At 53.0% G+C, this 13,968-nt stretch overlaps 1 protein-coding gene across 6 annotated transcripts in view; it reads left to right on the plus strand.

Annotated features, from left to right (window-relative positions):
* The window catches only part of SGSM1 (small G protein signaling modulator 1), a 36,115-nt gene that overhangs the window by 3,727 nt on the left and 18,420 nt on the right, over window positions 1–13,968 (plus strand). For 2 of the 6 annotated variants that reach the window (XM_051634067.1, XM_051634062.1), the window contains exons 3-11: window positions 5,329–5,404; window positions 8,008–8,170; window positions 8,958–9,110; window positions 9,656–9,723; window positions 10,231–10,376; window positions 10,835–10,966; window positions 11,222–11,346; window positions 13,317–13,384; window positions 13,682–13,845. In XM_051634067.1, coding sequence (XP_051490027.1) covers window positions 5,329–5,404; window positions 8,008–8,170; window positions 8,958–9,110; window positions 9,656–9,723; window positions 10,231–10,376; window positions 10,835–10,966; window positions 11,222–11,346; window positions 13,317–13,384; window positions 13,682–13,845 — 1,095 coding nt within the window. Of the gene's footprint in view, window positions 1–2,034; window positions 4,700–5,328; window positions 5,405–7,138; window positions 7,905–8,007; window positions 8,171–8,957; window positions 9,111–9,655; window positions 9,724–10,230; window positions 10,377–10,834; window positions 10,967–11,221; window positions 11,347–13,316; window positions 13,385–13,681; window positions 13,846–13,968 lie in introns of those variants that run through there. The other 4 variants (XM_051634064.1, XM_051634065.1, XM_051634063.1 and 1 more) reach the window with 4 other exon arrangements.

Consider the following 13,968-nt stretch of genomic DNA (forward strand, 5'->3'; position numbering starts at 1 on the left):
GAGGATGATAAGCTGCAGGTTTGTAATGAAAGCTGCTGTTTGCAGAGGGACCTTCTGATGTCTCTCAAGCACCCAGGTCAGCCTTTTTTAAATGTTCCTGCATCAAAAGCAAACAGATGGCTTTAATGCAGCATTTCTCAATTGCCTGCATCGATCTCCTCTGAAGAGAGTATTACTAATCACTGGGGACCATTTTCTCTCCTTTTGAAGATAAAAGCAGTGGTGTGCAGAAGTGCTCTCATACTCCAGAAACCCTGGCTTGATCTTTCATGCCCAGAACAGGTTTTGTGCTGCTTTCCTCTTTGCTTCATCTCCCTTCTCTGCATTCAGGAAGACAAGATCTGTGTGACAGAGGAGCCTCCTTCCTTCCCTCCCAGCCTCTCCTCTCTTGCTGCCAAAATGTCATCCTCTTCTACTTGTGGCGTCCTGACCATTGCCATGGAAACCCCAGCTTTTGCAGGGATTCAGGACTTCAGAGCAATTCAGGCCTGGAAGTTGTACCTGGTGTCAATACAAATAGTGTCAGTCTCGGCCACATTTGCTGACTGAATCCAAAACGCTTGTCAGCATCATGTTCAGCACCTTGGAATACAGAAGATTTTGTGGTGTGAGGGGTGCAGAACAAAACAGGGTGAAGCTTGGAGATCAGGCATTGGAAACAGAGAAATGACTAAAGTTTCTCCCAAAATGTTGCAGCGTCTTTATTGAGCATCTCAGAGCAGAGGCAGCAGATGGCACAGGGATTTGTGTTTGACAAGCACTACAGGAATAGAACCAGCTATAACGTGATCCTAAGTGATCTTAAATTAGTGTTGGATGGATGGATTTGGGGCCAAAAGTTGCTGTCCTAGGAAGCAAGTCTGGTGCAAAACACTGCCAGTATTGCTGGGATCACTCCTGTTGCCCCCAGAAGGCAGCGCTGCATTACGGACCCCTCGTTTAATGTGTTTTTGATTTCTTTTCCAGCAAACTGACCCAATATCCAGAGTTAATGTGCATTAACACCTTCCTCCTCCTTACCCCCCAAGGAGGCTCAGCCCACTTCCCCACTGTGGGTACCTGTGGTTCCTGGGGAGGCTCTGCTGCCTGGCTGGAAAATCCCACGTGTAGCACGTGGGTGATACCCCGGCTGCAGAAAGTGCTGTGGTTTATTTAGTAAGTGGTGATAAATAATTAAGTAAGACTTTTAGACAAGCCAAAGGTCTCAGTTGGTAGGACTGTGATCAATGTTTCTCTGGCAGCAGGAATATGCAGCTGCCAAGCAGCTTTAAGGGCAAGCGCATGTAAAGGTTCTGGTGCCAGTAGAGCTGTCCCCGCGCTGTCCTCCCGTGGGACGAGGGCTCTGTGCTCTCTGGTGGGCCATCAAAATGTCTGGCCAGAGTCCTTGAAGCCTCTGGCTGGAAACAGTGCATGTAGCCTGAAGCTGGCAGTATTTTAACTGATTGAAGCACAATTAATTGGAATTATTTAATGGTCAGCGAGTAAACTCTTAGGTAAGTGACAGAGCTTGGCTGCAACTTATGGTAGTGCTGGAAAAGTCTGGTACCTGCTTTTGGAATAACCAGGGTTTTGTTGCTGTAAAGAAAAGAAACTGTATCTTGCAACACTGAGTTTGATAGTGTGAAGTTTATAAACAATAATTAAGTGATCCTTTAGCTTTTTATAATACCTGAGAAGTGATGACACCATAGAGCTGCATGGACAAGTCCTGCACAGCGAATGGGAACGGGTTTCTTGAGGAGCTTAACCAGAGCTTGTTCCTGGAGAGAGACCTTCCTTTGGAAAAGCAATTAAAGAAATGCTCAGAGTGTATCAAGGAATGCCCACGTGGACTTGTAGCACCAAAACTGACAAGTAAAATGGGATTTTTAAGTGCTAGAATTAACTTCCAAAGACATAATCAAAGCAGCACTTAAAGGCTGCAATGAGGGTGAGAAAACACCAGCTCATAAAAGAGCTTGAAAAGTGAACATATGAAAGTAGATGGAGTTTAAAGCCTGTGTTATAAATTCTGTTTGGTGGGTTTTTTTTTTTAATTATTATTATTTATTTTTATTTTTATTGCTTTTGTTTGTTTTGGTTTTTTTTTGTTGGGTTTTTCACTGTTACGTTTTTTAGGTGTTGGGTTTTTTTTGTTGTTGTTTTTTTTTTTTTTTAAACACACAGAAGAGCAGATTAAACACGTCCAAGGAGAAGAAATGCATTGAGATTTAGTGAAGGGGCTGGAAGGACAAGCAGCAGCTGCAGATCCTGAGCACTGCTGTGCTGGGTGCTCCTTGGGGTGCTCTTTGCTTCCCTGCACGTTTCCATGAGTCTTGCTGCTCAGTTGTCCATGTGGCTCCACACCAGAGGCCACCAGGATCCTGTCTCCAGGACCTGTCAGTTGGGTCCAGCAGACAAGGAACGTGGCCACAGCCTTGCCCAGAGCTCAGTGCCCTGGGTCACCTGGGAACAGGAAAAGGACCAAGCCAGGGACTCTCTTTGCATCTGGCTTGCCCTGAACAGCTCCACAGAGTTCTGAGCATGGCCAAAGGTGTGGGAGATGCTGTGCTTCAACACACATGCCTTGATAACCAGCAGAAAGCTCTGCAAGGAGCTTGGCAGGGAAAGGTGTGACTGTAAACATAGGGAATAATCCAGAGTACAGATGGTACAGTGACTTGCCTGGAGAAATCCAGCTGGTTAAAATGAGTTTTGAGTCAATATTGCCTTAAACTAATTAAACCCAGAGCTATTGGTTTGCTCCTGGTCATGGTGGTTATTTGGTTTGTAATATTTGGCTTGCTCCACCAGTGTAAATGACAACTGGGACTGGGAATGGTTTCTGAAGCTCTGTTGTGGGAAAGCTGGGCTTTGGGATGAAGCATAACCCTGGGAATTTTGTAAAAGAGAGAACTAAGCCTGCATCCCTCACTGAGGCCTGGGAGCTGTTGGGAAGCGTTTGTTTCCATTTCAGCAGCAAGGTTCCAGCTGTGATGGAGCTGGACAGGCCCAGGGAACCAGAGGAGAGGCTGAGACCTCTGGGACCAGGAGCCTCCCTGGAGGTCTGGGGGTGCAAGCTCACACTCCTGGCCTGAGGTGGCTGTGCTGGGATTCCTGCTGCCCCTGATGAATGCCACAGCCCAGGGTCCCTTCCCAGTGCCTGTGGCTCTTGGATCTTGGTTTTGGAGAGGGAGCAAGGAGGGAAAAATAATGTTTTCCTTGTAATCCAGACAGACACGTGAGGCACAGAGGGACCAGCTCACCAGTTCATGAGTCAGAGATTCAGATGGTAATGCAGAGAGTAGAGCTGTATTATTGGAACTGCAATTAATGCTGTTGAGTTTGCATGGACACCTTATTGTGGGGTGTCCCCATGACCCCCCTGTTCCCTGAGCAGGGGGTGACTTGTCCTGTTCTCCCAGCTGGAGCCAGGAGGAATTGCTGTGGAATACTTCATATTGCTCTCAAGTTTACCTACAGCTAAATTATTAGTTGCTGTTTTAATTTCCTTTCTAAGAAAAGAAGAGCAAACAGCTCATTTTCCACAGACTGCCTTTCCGTAAAGAGTGGGCAGCTTCATTTGTTGAGATTGTTCTGGCTACAATGTGGCAATTAGCATTAAAATGCTGGAATGAAGCAGAGTTAGAGGCCGTTCAAGGCTCCTCTGTGCACTGAGCCAAGCAGGGGCTTCGCTGGCTTCTCTGTCCCCCAGTGCCACAGGAGGGGACCCGGCAGCACCGTGGCACATGGCAGGGGCTGCTGTGCCCTGGGTGATCCCAGCTGGTTCTGGAGGGGCTGGGATCTGGGTGGGAGAGTCCTTTGGGATCTGCAGACAGCAGCACAGGAGGCCTGCCAAGAGTTTTGGGGTTCTCTGGAGCTGTCCTGCAGATGCCAGCTGTGTCCTTTCATGGGCGAATGGAAGATTGTTTTGATTGAAAGCTCTGGGTCTAACACTTGTTTTCTGCTGCGAGACCACGTCTGCCTCTTGGGGCTCTGTGCTTGTCGTGCAGCTGCTCCCTTCTGCTCCAGCCCCTCTCAGGTGAGTGCCCTTGCTGCAACGCCCTTCCTCTCCTCTTGCCTTAGATATCCTTGATTTATTCTGTTTAGTGTGATAACCTCGGTCAATACAGTGCATTTTTTTTTTTTAAATGAGGAATTTTCCACTAAACTGCATCTCTTGGAAGGTTTTTTTCTGTGCCTGGAGAACACAGGTTTTTGTGTGGTGCTGGCACCACAACGACCAGCCAGAGCCGTGTCCCACTGTGCTGGTGGCTTCACAGGATGACCAGAGGGACCCTGCCCCACCGATGGCTGTCCTGGGGTAGGTGTGTCTGTGGGGCTGGCATCAGAGCAGCCAGAAAGGTGGCTGAGAAATACTGGGCTGTGCTGCTTTAATTTGAATACACTCCTAATTTAATCAGAAAACAAACCTGTAAGTGGAGCGTAATGAAATGAAGGGCTTGCTGACCCCCCTGGCCTCAGCAGAGGGTGTCCCAGCAAGGGACAGCAGCAGGTTTTGGCCACTTGCCACAACAAAGCCCTGAGGTAGCAGAGGGAGCTCTTCTGGAGGTGTCTGCAAGTGGAGCCCCCTGAGCTGGGGCTGTTCCTGCACCTGGAGTGGCTGCTCTGAGCACAGCTGGGATGCAGGAGCTGCAGGAGCTGCCTGGCAGCTCGGACCTCCTGTCTTCTGGCTGCTGAAATGATGCTCCTCATTTATGTGAGTTGCTGTTTATTTTCTTCCCTCAGTCACGCCCCTGACGTGCAACCCACAGAACAGCTTCCCCTGGATTAATTGCCCTGAAGTGAGTGTCAAGTGGTGTCAGGACAGCACTGGTGGCATTGCTGGGCAGACAGCATTCCTGGCCACCCCTGGGGACTGGTGGTCCCCGAGTCCAGCACTGAGGGATAGTTGCAGTCATTTGGGACAGCCGTGGCACACAAAATTTGTCAAATCCCCACAAAAGGAAGGAGCACAACAGCACTGCAAAAGCTGTAAGTGTGAGATTTGGTTTGTCCTTGCTGAGGTGGCTTCTATTGAAATGGTGCTCGATTCCTGCACTGAATCCTCTGCCCATGGTTTTCCTACTTTGAAGTTCCTCAAAACAGAAACAGCCCTTGTTTTTATACCTGACTTTTTGAAATAGCTGGTGATGCTCAGCAGGCAAAGCTGCCTTCCTTCTCCCTGAGACCTCCTGTGCTGTCAGAGGAGATTAGAAAAGTCAGAGAGCAGAGAAGGTTTCCTCACAGACATGAAGCAAGCAGAGCATCTCCCTCCACCACAGGTCTCCTGTCCCTGGTCTGTGGCTGAAATCCAGTGTTTTCTCTACCTGTCCCTCTGTTCAACAGGTGAAGCAGATCATGGAGGAGGCGGTGACGAGGAAGTTTGTGCATGAGGACAGCAGCCACATCATCTCCTTCTGTGGTGAGTCTCTGCTGACATGGGCTGGGGCTGGAGTTTATGCTCTGACACTCTGTGGGTTTGGGGTTTCTTTTCTGGCAGCTGTGCTTTTCATTTAACCTGCTCTTTTCTTCTGTTGTTTTCTCTACTGGTGTGACAACCTGGTAGATGTGGACGTGTTTCAGTGTGTACCCGTCAAAATGTTGGCAAAGCATTTTCTAAAAACCTCCCTGAAGAGCTGTTGGCTTTTGGCTGCAATACGTGCCAGGGGGCTCAGGGCAAGGCCCATGGAGCCCAGATCCCAAGGAGAGGAGGAGGTTTGTGTATCTCAGAGGTAGTGGTGGAGCAGGAGACACATCCGGGTGGTATGTGTCAGGAGTTTGGGGCCAGGTCTCAGCAGCCAGCTCCCAGGTAAGGGGGCAGGCAGTGCCCCCCGTGCTGGTGGCTGTGGTGCCATCAGCTGCACCTCCAGGGCTGCAGGCAGCGTGTCAGGGGCAGCAGCTCCTCCAGGTACAAACAGCTGAAGGTCAGCTTGCTAATTTGGAGGCTGGGGGGAAATAGAGTTGATGACAACCAGCTTTTGAAGAGGTTGCTCTGAGGAGGCTCGTGCAGCGCTGTCACCATGGAATGAGTCTGTGGCATCCACAGACATGGGCACAAAAATGGAAAGAGGAGGGAGCTGCGAGGTCTCCTTTTCTGCTTTGCCTTCTTCCTTTCCTCCTAGGGCCTCACACAAAAGACCTGGTAGATGCTGGTTTCAGGTCCATGTGCCTTTATCTGCTGTGGAGCGAATGGCATCGAAAGAGCAGAACAGACTTCAAGGTGTGACTCATTCTCTGCTTTTCTGTGCAGCACGAGGCAGCCTGGAATTATTTATAGCCTCCTGCAACACAGAGTGAGGCACGAAGGGCTCCTTGGTTCCTTCTGGCTTAATGATGCTGCTGCACTTTCAGTGGCTTCTGTTGTCTACACCTTCTGGTCTGTCTGCTGCTGCTCTCTCATTTGAATGGTCTGTGCACCTTCCTCAGTGTCGAGGCTCCCCATGAGCTGGGTGAGCTTATAAAAATAACCTCTTTCCCTGACAAGCAGAGCGTGCTGCAAGCCTGGCTCTGCTGAGGCAGAGCTGCCCTTTCCTCTGGGGAGAGCTGCTGTCCTTGCAGAGCCCTCCTCATCAAGCCTTCCTCATCCTCTGGTAACCAGTGTACCGCAAACCCCCTGATGAAACCAGTGGTCTGGCAGGAAAGGGCAGCTGCCCCCACCTGCCCTGTTGTGCCTGCAAGGGAAGGGTTTGAAGTGGACAAACACGAGTTGGCACCTGTCAATTCACGCTGCCCTGGGAGGGTGATGGAGGGCTGGGGGCTGCGTGAGCTGAGGGGCTGCTGGTCCGCATCAGTGCTGAGGCTGCCTTTGTGCTCAGCTCCAGGGTGGCTTGAATTGGCCAGGGCAGAGCTCAGGATCTCAGGAATACCTGTGGTCTCTTGCTGAGGATCAAAATTTCCCCCTTGCCTGGGTGCAGCTGCACAGACTCCCTGCCCCATGTCCCTGGGAAGGGATCTGGGGTGATGTGAGTCTGTGTGAGGGAGGGCTGGCTCTGGCATTGGGTCCCACAGCCACAGAGCCATCTGTGCTGACAGTCCTCTGGGACAGGTAGGAAGACCCATCTGTGCATGGACTGTGCTAATGGCAGCGTGTCAGGCCTTCAGGAGGGTTTGTGCAGGGCTTTGTTCATGAAACGAGGCATCCAAGCAGTGGCTCTGAATGGCTGACGTTGGGTGGGCAGGAGCTGGCTGGTCCAAATGTGCTGCTTTGCTGCTGGCAGCACGGGAGGTGTCTGGCAGTGCCTGGATGCTGCCTGCCCTGCCTGCCCTGCCTGCCTGGCCCTGAGCTGGGCACAGCACTGAGCAGAGATCATCAGCACGTCTCTCAGCCCTGGGAGCTGATCTTGAGAGGTCTGCATCAAGTGCCTTTTTAAACGTCTCCAGAGTTGTTCAGCTGTAGGAAAAACTGCCTTTCCAAACAAGAGGCAAAGCAGCATCTGCCCCAGGGAAGGCTCAGCATGGCTGGCCCTGGCTCTGCAGTGATGGGTTCCTGGGGAAGGAGAGGTGCTGGTGGGCCAGAAAGCTGCTTGTCAGGCCCAGATCAATAGCCTGCAGAACTGTGGGTCTGTGTAATTTTCCAGTGCTTTGATCAGCCTGTTTAATAAGTCTGTGTTTGACACAAGCCATCCATCCTGAGCCCTCCCAGGGGACTCTGGCAAACAGATTGCTGGTGGATCCTGTACAAGTGTGCATCTTTCTGTGGAGTCATTGCTGTCTCCTCACCAGCAGGGCCAGTTCCCAGGCAGGGAGCCTGGCAGGAGAGGGCAGAAAGCTGGGGCTCTCTGGGCTCTCTCTGTGACCTGGTGAGAGCCACAACCTGTTGCAGGGAGTTCAGCAATGCTTTGCACCAGGACCTCGCTGCCTGTACCTGCTGCAAGAGCCAATGGAGCCATCACCAAGCTGGGAGGGTCTCCAAAGCCAGGCCGGTAGCACCTGTGGTTTATTAAACTTCTAGTTTAGCCCCAGGTTGTCTGGTACCTTCAGGTTTTTTTCAGGCAAATGTTTTGTGAACATTGAGGGTTTTTGCAGCTGCCGTGGAAGCCTGTGTCCTGTTCGGCCTGAAGCGGCGGGCGGCGGGATTCCTGCGCAGCAACAAGATAGCAGCTCTCTTCATGAAGGTGGGCAAGAGCTTCCCCCTGGCAGAGGAGCTGTGCAAGAAGGTGCAAGACCTGGAGCAGCTCATCGAGAACGCGTAAGGCACCAGCAGCCTGGCTGCTGTCCCACAGGTCACTCGTGTTTCCGCGTGGGTTGGGGGTGGCTGTGGGTCACAGCTGGAGCTGCTGCAGGAGGAGCTTCTCTTCTCAGTGGAGCTGAGTCCTGTCCTGGGCTCTTGGTATAATGAGCAAACTGGTTGTGCTTCCAGGAGGCTGTGAGTGGTGGTTTCAGCTAGAATGACCAGCTTCTTGCTCCCTCTGCCCCTTGTCTCACGCATCAGGGACAGCTGAGCATGTTTGCTCCTGAACTGCCACGGTTTATGGTGCACTTGGCCAGCTGGAACCAAATTTGGTCTGCCTCCATCTGCAGGGCTTGAGCCTGCAGTAATTCACCTGCTGTTTGAGACTGGCTTACTCATCCCTGGACAGGAACCTGGGAGATGGATGGAGCAGCTACCTGGGGGCAGGAATCTTTGCACTCTCCTAAGATAAGCTGCTCTGCTTGTGAACTGCCCTCCTTGGGCACCAGAGGAGAAGGTGTGTGGGTTGGAGGACTGAGCTGAGGCAGAGGCTTGTTCCTGGGGTGACTTTACAGTGGGAAACACATTTAATGAAGTCAGTTTTCAAATGCAGATGTGGGCCTTCTGGAGTAGAGGATGGAAGGGATGAAGGGAGCAGTCTCTAGAGCCCTGTCCCCACCCTGGGCATCCCCCAGCCAGCCCCATGGAGCCCCCAGCCCCACGAGGTTCCTGGGGTGCCTTGGGCTCCTGCAGTGCTCAGTGATGAGCCAGTGACCTTGTTGTCTTTTGCCTTGTGCCGCTAAAGACGAAATCAAGTCCAGGGCATCCCCGAGAATGTGCGCAAGATGCCGAAGCTGCCCAGCCTGTCTCCTCAAGCCATCAAGCACCTCTGGATCCGCACGGCCCTCTTCGAAAAGGTCTTGGATAAAATCGTGCATTACTTGGTAGAAAACAGCAGGTGAGTGCTGGCACAGGCCAACCAACTGCCCACCCCAACCCACCGCCAGCAGCTGCCCCTTCCCATGGTGCTGGAGGTGTTGCTGGCTCAGCTGTGTGCATGTGGCTCAGAGAAGTCCCTGGATGAGGCAGGCCAGTTGTTTTGCTCTTTGCCCAGCATGGGGACTCTGATCCTGCTGCTGGTGGCCACCGTCCACTCCCTGTAATAAAGACAGCTCTGCTGACAGCTGGGTTTTTGGAAACAGTGTCGTCCTTGTCCTCTGCAAACTGCATGCTGTGGTGTCCTGTCCTGGAAGGTGTCAGCTCCAGTCCTGGGGGGGGGTTTCTAGGAGGTGGTGATGCCCATGATGTGGTGCAGGAGGGTGGCTGTTCCCCAGGAATTTCAGGACCAGCAGAAACAGCCTGTTAGGGGCTTCTTGCCCTCTCACCATCAGGGGGGATGCAGAAAGAGAAGGGCATGACAGTGATTAAAAACAACAGTCTGTAATTTTGCAGTCCCAGGGGGCTGAAATGCTACAGCATTCTGCTCTCTCTCATTTCTTCTAGTAAGTACTATGAGAAAGAAGCTCTCCTGATGGATCCTGTGGATGGGCCAATTCTTGCATCTTTATTGGGTAACACTTTCCTCTTACCCTACTGTGACAGCTTGCTTTCCAACCCTTTGTTCCCAGTTCTGCCATCTGGGGTGTGAAATGCAGTTGTTTTCTAGCAAGAACTTCAGAAAACTGGATAGCCTGGGACAGGTAGCCCTGTGGAGCACTCAGGAGGACCACAGGATGCAGAGCTGCTGAGCAGTGCACAGAGATGGGAGATGCAAGGCTGAGCTTGGGGGCTTCCTTTCTTTGCCCAGGCTGCCGCGCTGGGCTCTGGGCAGCAGCTCCATCCTGCAGCACCGGGCTCAGCAGGGACCTGGCCACTCAGGCAGCAGGTCCTTGTTGGCTGCCAGGGCCATCTGACCCCTCTGAATTCCTGGCTGCTGTTACACAATGCAGCAACGTGTGCTGAGCACTTGGTGCCTGCCATCCCACCGCCCCTGCGCGGAGGTGCCGGGCTCGGGGGCTCTGAGAGGTGACCGTGACATTGGAACACCACCAACTGCCTTAAGGTTGTTCTCTGTGCAGTGGGGCCCTGTGCTCTGGAGTACACGAAGATGAAGACTGCTGACCACTTCTGGACAGACCCCTCAGCTGACGAGCTGGTCCAGAGGCACCGGATCCACAGCTCCCACTGCCGCCAGGACTCGCCCACCAAGCGCCCGGCGCTCTGCGTGAGTGGGGGTGGCCCGGGGGGGTGGGACACTCCCAGGGGGCTCTGGGATTGCTCCCTCTGGTTTTACCTCTCGCTGATGAGAGAAGGTAGGAAAGTGCAGTTGCTTGAAGTCTCCAAGGCAGAAGTGCTGGGAAGAGGGGTTGTGTTGGGAACAGGGGTCATGCTGGGCCAAGGCGGCGCTGCAGTGTGAGGTCTCTGCCCCTTGGGAATGTGGGGTATGAGGGAAAAGCAAAGGCAGCTGAGGTCTGCTCTGTTTCTTGCAAACCAAGCACACTCCCGGGGCTTCTCTAAGTACAGAATTGAGCTTGGCCAGAGCCAGGAATCCTCTTAGAGGACACAAAGGGAAAGATTTCTAATAGTAACTTACTTAAGTGTGCCAGTGGGCTTTCATGAAAAGCTTTTTGAAAGCAAGAGGCTTCTGTGCTCACCTCACGTGTGAAGGTGGATTTCTTCCAGATTCAGAAGAGGCATTCCAGTGGCAGTATGGACGACCGGCCATCGCTGTCTGCCAGGGACTACGTGGAGTCCCTGCACCAGAATTCCCGGGCCACGCTCCTCTACGGCAAGAACAACGTCCTGGTGCAGCCCGTAAGTCCCCTGGGGCATCGGGGCTGTAAAATTCTGCTCTGCTCCCTGCTAGGTAGTTCTGTCCCAAATTGCTCTTGGATGGAGAAAGGCACAGGCTCATTTTTAATCAGGGAAGGCAGTGACTGGACTGTGTTTGTGATATGGATTCTCCCAATGGAATGGAGCAGCTCTGCTGTCTGAGTAGTGCTTCATGCTTCTGGTGTCTTCCAGCCTGCTCTCACCAGCTCCCTCTCCTCCTTTGTTTCTTTTCTCAAGCGAGATGATATGGAGGCCATCCCAGGGTATCTGTCCCTTCACCAGACAGCTGACATCATGGCTCTGAAGTGGACTCCCAACCAGCTGATGAATGGTTCTGTGGGGGACCTGGACTACGAGAAGAGGTGACGCTCCCAGGGCGCCCCGGCGCGGGCAGCGGGGAGGGAAATGTCCCCCAGGTTCGCAGGTTGGATCTGGTGTCCAAGGCCACCAGTGAGTTTTCCCACTGACTGCAGAGCAAAACACCCATCCTTGGGTCTGGAACAGGGGAAGGGACAGGGAAAAGGCCTGAGGTGGTGGGAGAGGTGAGCTCTGGGGAGTGGTGTCCGTCTCTGCTGGGAAGTGTTTAGCAAGGGAACTGGGAACGCTTGCTCTGGAAGAGACCAAGTGGTTTCCTTTCTTGCCCTCAGGGATTTCCTCAGGAGAATGGCCTCTCCGTGCACTTCCCAGTGCTTGCAGGTTCATTGTGGTTGTTTTAGCATCTGCCGAGAGAGGGAGCAGGAGCAGCTCGCAGGGAGCGGCCCCTCGGGAGCAGCGCGCGGCACCTCGCGGCGCTGCCCGGCTCAGCCTGCAGCTGCTGCTGCCTGCAGGGATCCAAAGGCCCTTGGAGGGGTCCCTGGAGCTTGGTCCTCCAGGGGGGCTGAGGTCTGCTGGGTTTGCTCACCGGGGTGTCTGCCGTGCCCTGGGGCTGCCTTTCGGGCTGTGGCATTTCTCCTGAAAGCTGCAAGCCTTGCAAACTGCACAGTCACAGAGCCACAGCAGGGCAGGAGCTGTAGAATCAATCCTGCCAGGTCCCAATTAACCCGAGAAACAAAACACAGCAAACAAAATCACTTTCCACCAGCAAATGCTCCAGGAGAGCTGGAGTGTTCAGGGCACTGATTCTTTGAGCTGGGCTAATGAACAACTTCTGCAAAACTTATTCTCAGTTTTGTTTATTCTCAATTGTAGCTTTTTGGTTTTGTTTCCCTGTATTCTTTCCATCTCCTCTCTCTTCTTGGCCCCTGGGCCATTCTGTTATGCCTGGTTCCCTGCTCCTAAAATGCTGTTTTCGTCTCTGCACTACTTTTCTGAGTTCTTGACTTGGGCATCAGCCTAAGCTCTAAAAATTCCCAGTGTCAAGACTTGACCAAGGAAGAGAGGAGTCAGATGACAAAGTAAGTATGAATCTACAAGAAGAGACTCCTCCTCACCCCTTCCTGTCCTCATCTGCCTTCATGAGCCATTTTAGAATGGCTTTATTTTAAGTGCTGGTTTTGTGAAGTGGCAGATAATGCTGCTCAGAATCTGGAAATTTGCTCCTGTCACAAAGGAGCAGATGTTGTTGGGTGCTGACACCCTCAGAGAGCTCTTCCTGGGGTCTCCACAGAAGTGAAACCCTGCCTGAGGCCACATGTCTCCTGGAGACATCCCCTTCCCCAGCTCCCCCTGGTCTCTCTGGCTCTGCCCTGCCTGGGGACCAGCAGCTCTGCAGCATTTTCTGGACGTGGTGTCACCTGGAGGTGCCTGTGCTGAAGGAGTGCAGCTCCCCAACAGAAGCAACGGGCACCAAATCTACTCTCGGCTTCAAAAAACCCCACTGATTGGTAGGGTTGGTTTGTCCCTGCCCTGGGGACAGGAGCTCAGCAGAGCAGCAGCCCATGCTCAGACTGCACTCGCACCTTCCCCTGTGGCTCTGGGGATGCTCTTGGCAGGTTCCTGGGGTTCTCCCAGCACCACAGCAGGGCACTAAGTCCTTTCTAGGGTGGCCAGAGGAGGGTCCTCAGCTCTTCAGGGCTCCACATCCCTCCCTGTGACTGCCAGGATCCCTGGGCACGTTGTCTGTGTCTGGGAGTGATGTGAGGGTAGAGAAACAGCCCAAGGTAGGTGGGACTGGGCTTGCCCTGGTGGAGCTGTAGTGGCAGGGACAGTCACTGGTTCTGGAGGGGTGTTGTCACCCACTCAGGCTGGCTTTGTGGCAGTCACGCTGCTGCTGGGACCTCATCCTTTCTGTAGCTTCTCCTGGTGCCAGCACAGCAGGATCTGGAGCTGGTGTGAACAGAAGCAGAGCCTCTTGCATCCCAGAAGCTCACAAGTTCCTGTTCCTCTGTTCCAGCGTGTACTGGGACTATGCCATGACCATCCGCCTGGAGGAGATTGTCTACTTGCACTGTCACCAGCAAGGTAAGGCCAGAGGGGGCTGCTGGGGGCTGGGACTGCCCTGACACTTGCATCATTAGATCTTTGAGGAGTGCCTATGTGGGGATGTTTTGATCCAGCTCCAGGGCAGATGTCCAGAGCTCTGGGTGGTGCTCCAGGCTCGTCATGGACTTTAGGAATCCAAACAAGAAATTAATTATTTCTTTTCCATACCAGAAAGACAATTCCCTGAGCTTTCTTGCCTGTTTTCTGCATTCTTGACTGGCAGTGTTTCCCTTGTTCATGTCCGTGTCTTCTTTCTGCTGTCACTGTTGCTAATAGTAGACAGTGGTGGAACAGTTGTCTTGGTGAGCCAGGATGGGATTCAGAGGCCCCCGCTGCGGTTCCCCAGAGGAGGACACTTACTGCAGTTCCTGTCCTGCCTGGAGAACGGCCTCCTGCCCCACGGGCAGCTGGACCCACCCCTCTGGTCACAGCGGGGAAAGGTAGGGACCCCAAAACAGGGCTTGCTCCTGAGCCCAGGGCACTGGGGGCTGCTGCTGGTGTTCCCCCCTGGAGTGTCTCAGAGGGGGAGATCTCTGCCTCACGTCAGGGGCTGCTGCATTTTC

The sequence above is a fragment of the Apus apus genome, chromosome 16, assembly GCF_020740795.1.
Source record: "Apus apus isolate bApuApu2 chromosome 16, bApuApu2.pri.cur, whole genome shotgun sequence".
NCBI classification, from domain to species: domain Eukaryota; kingdom Metazoa; phylum Chordata; class Aves; order Apodiformes; family Apodidae; genus Apus; species Apus apus.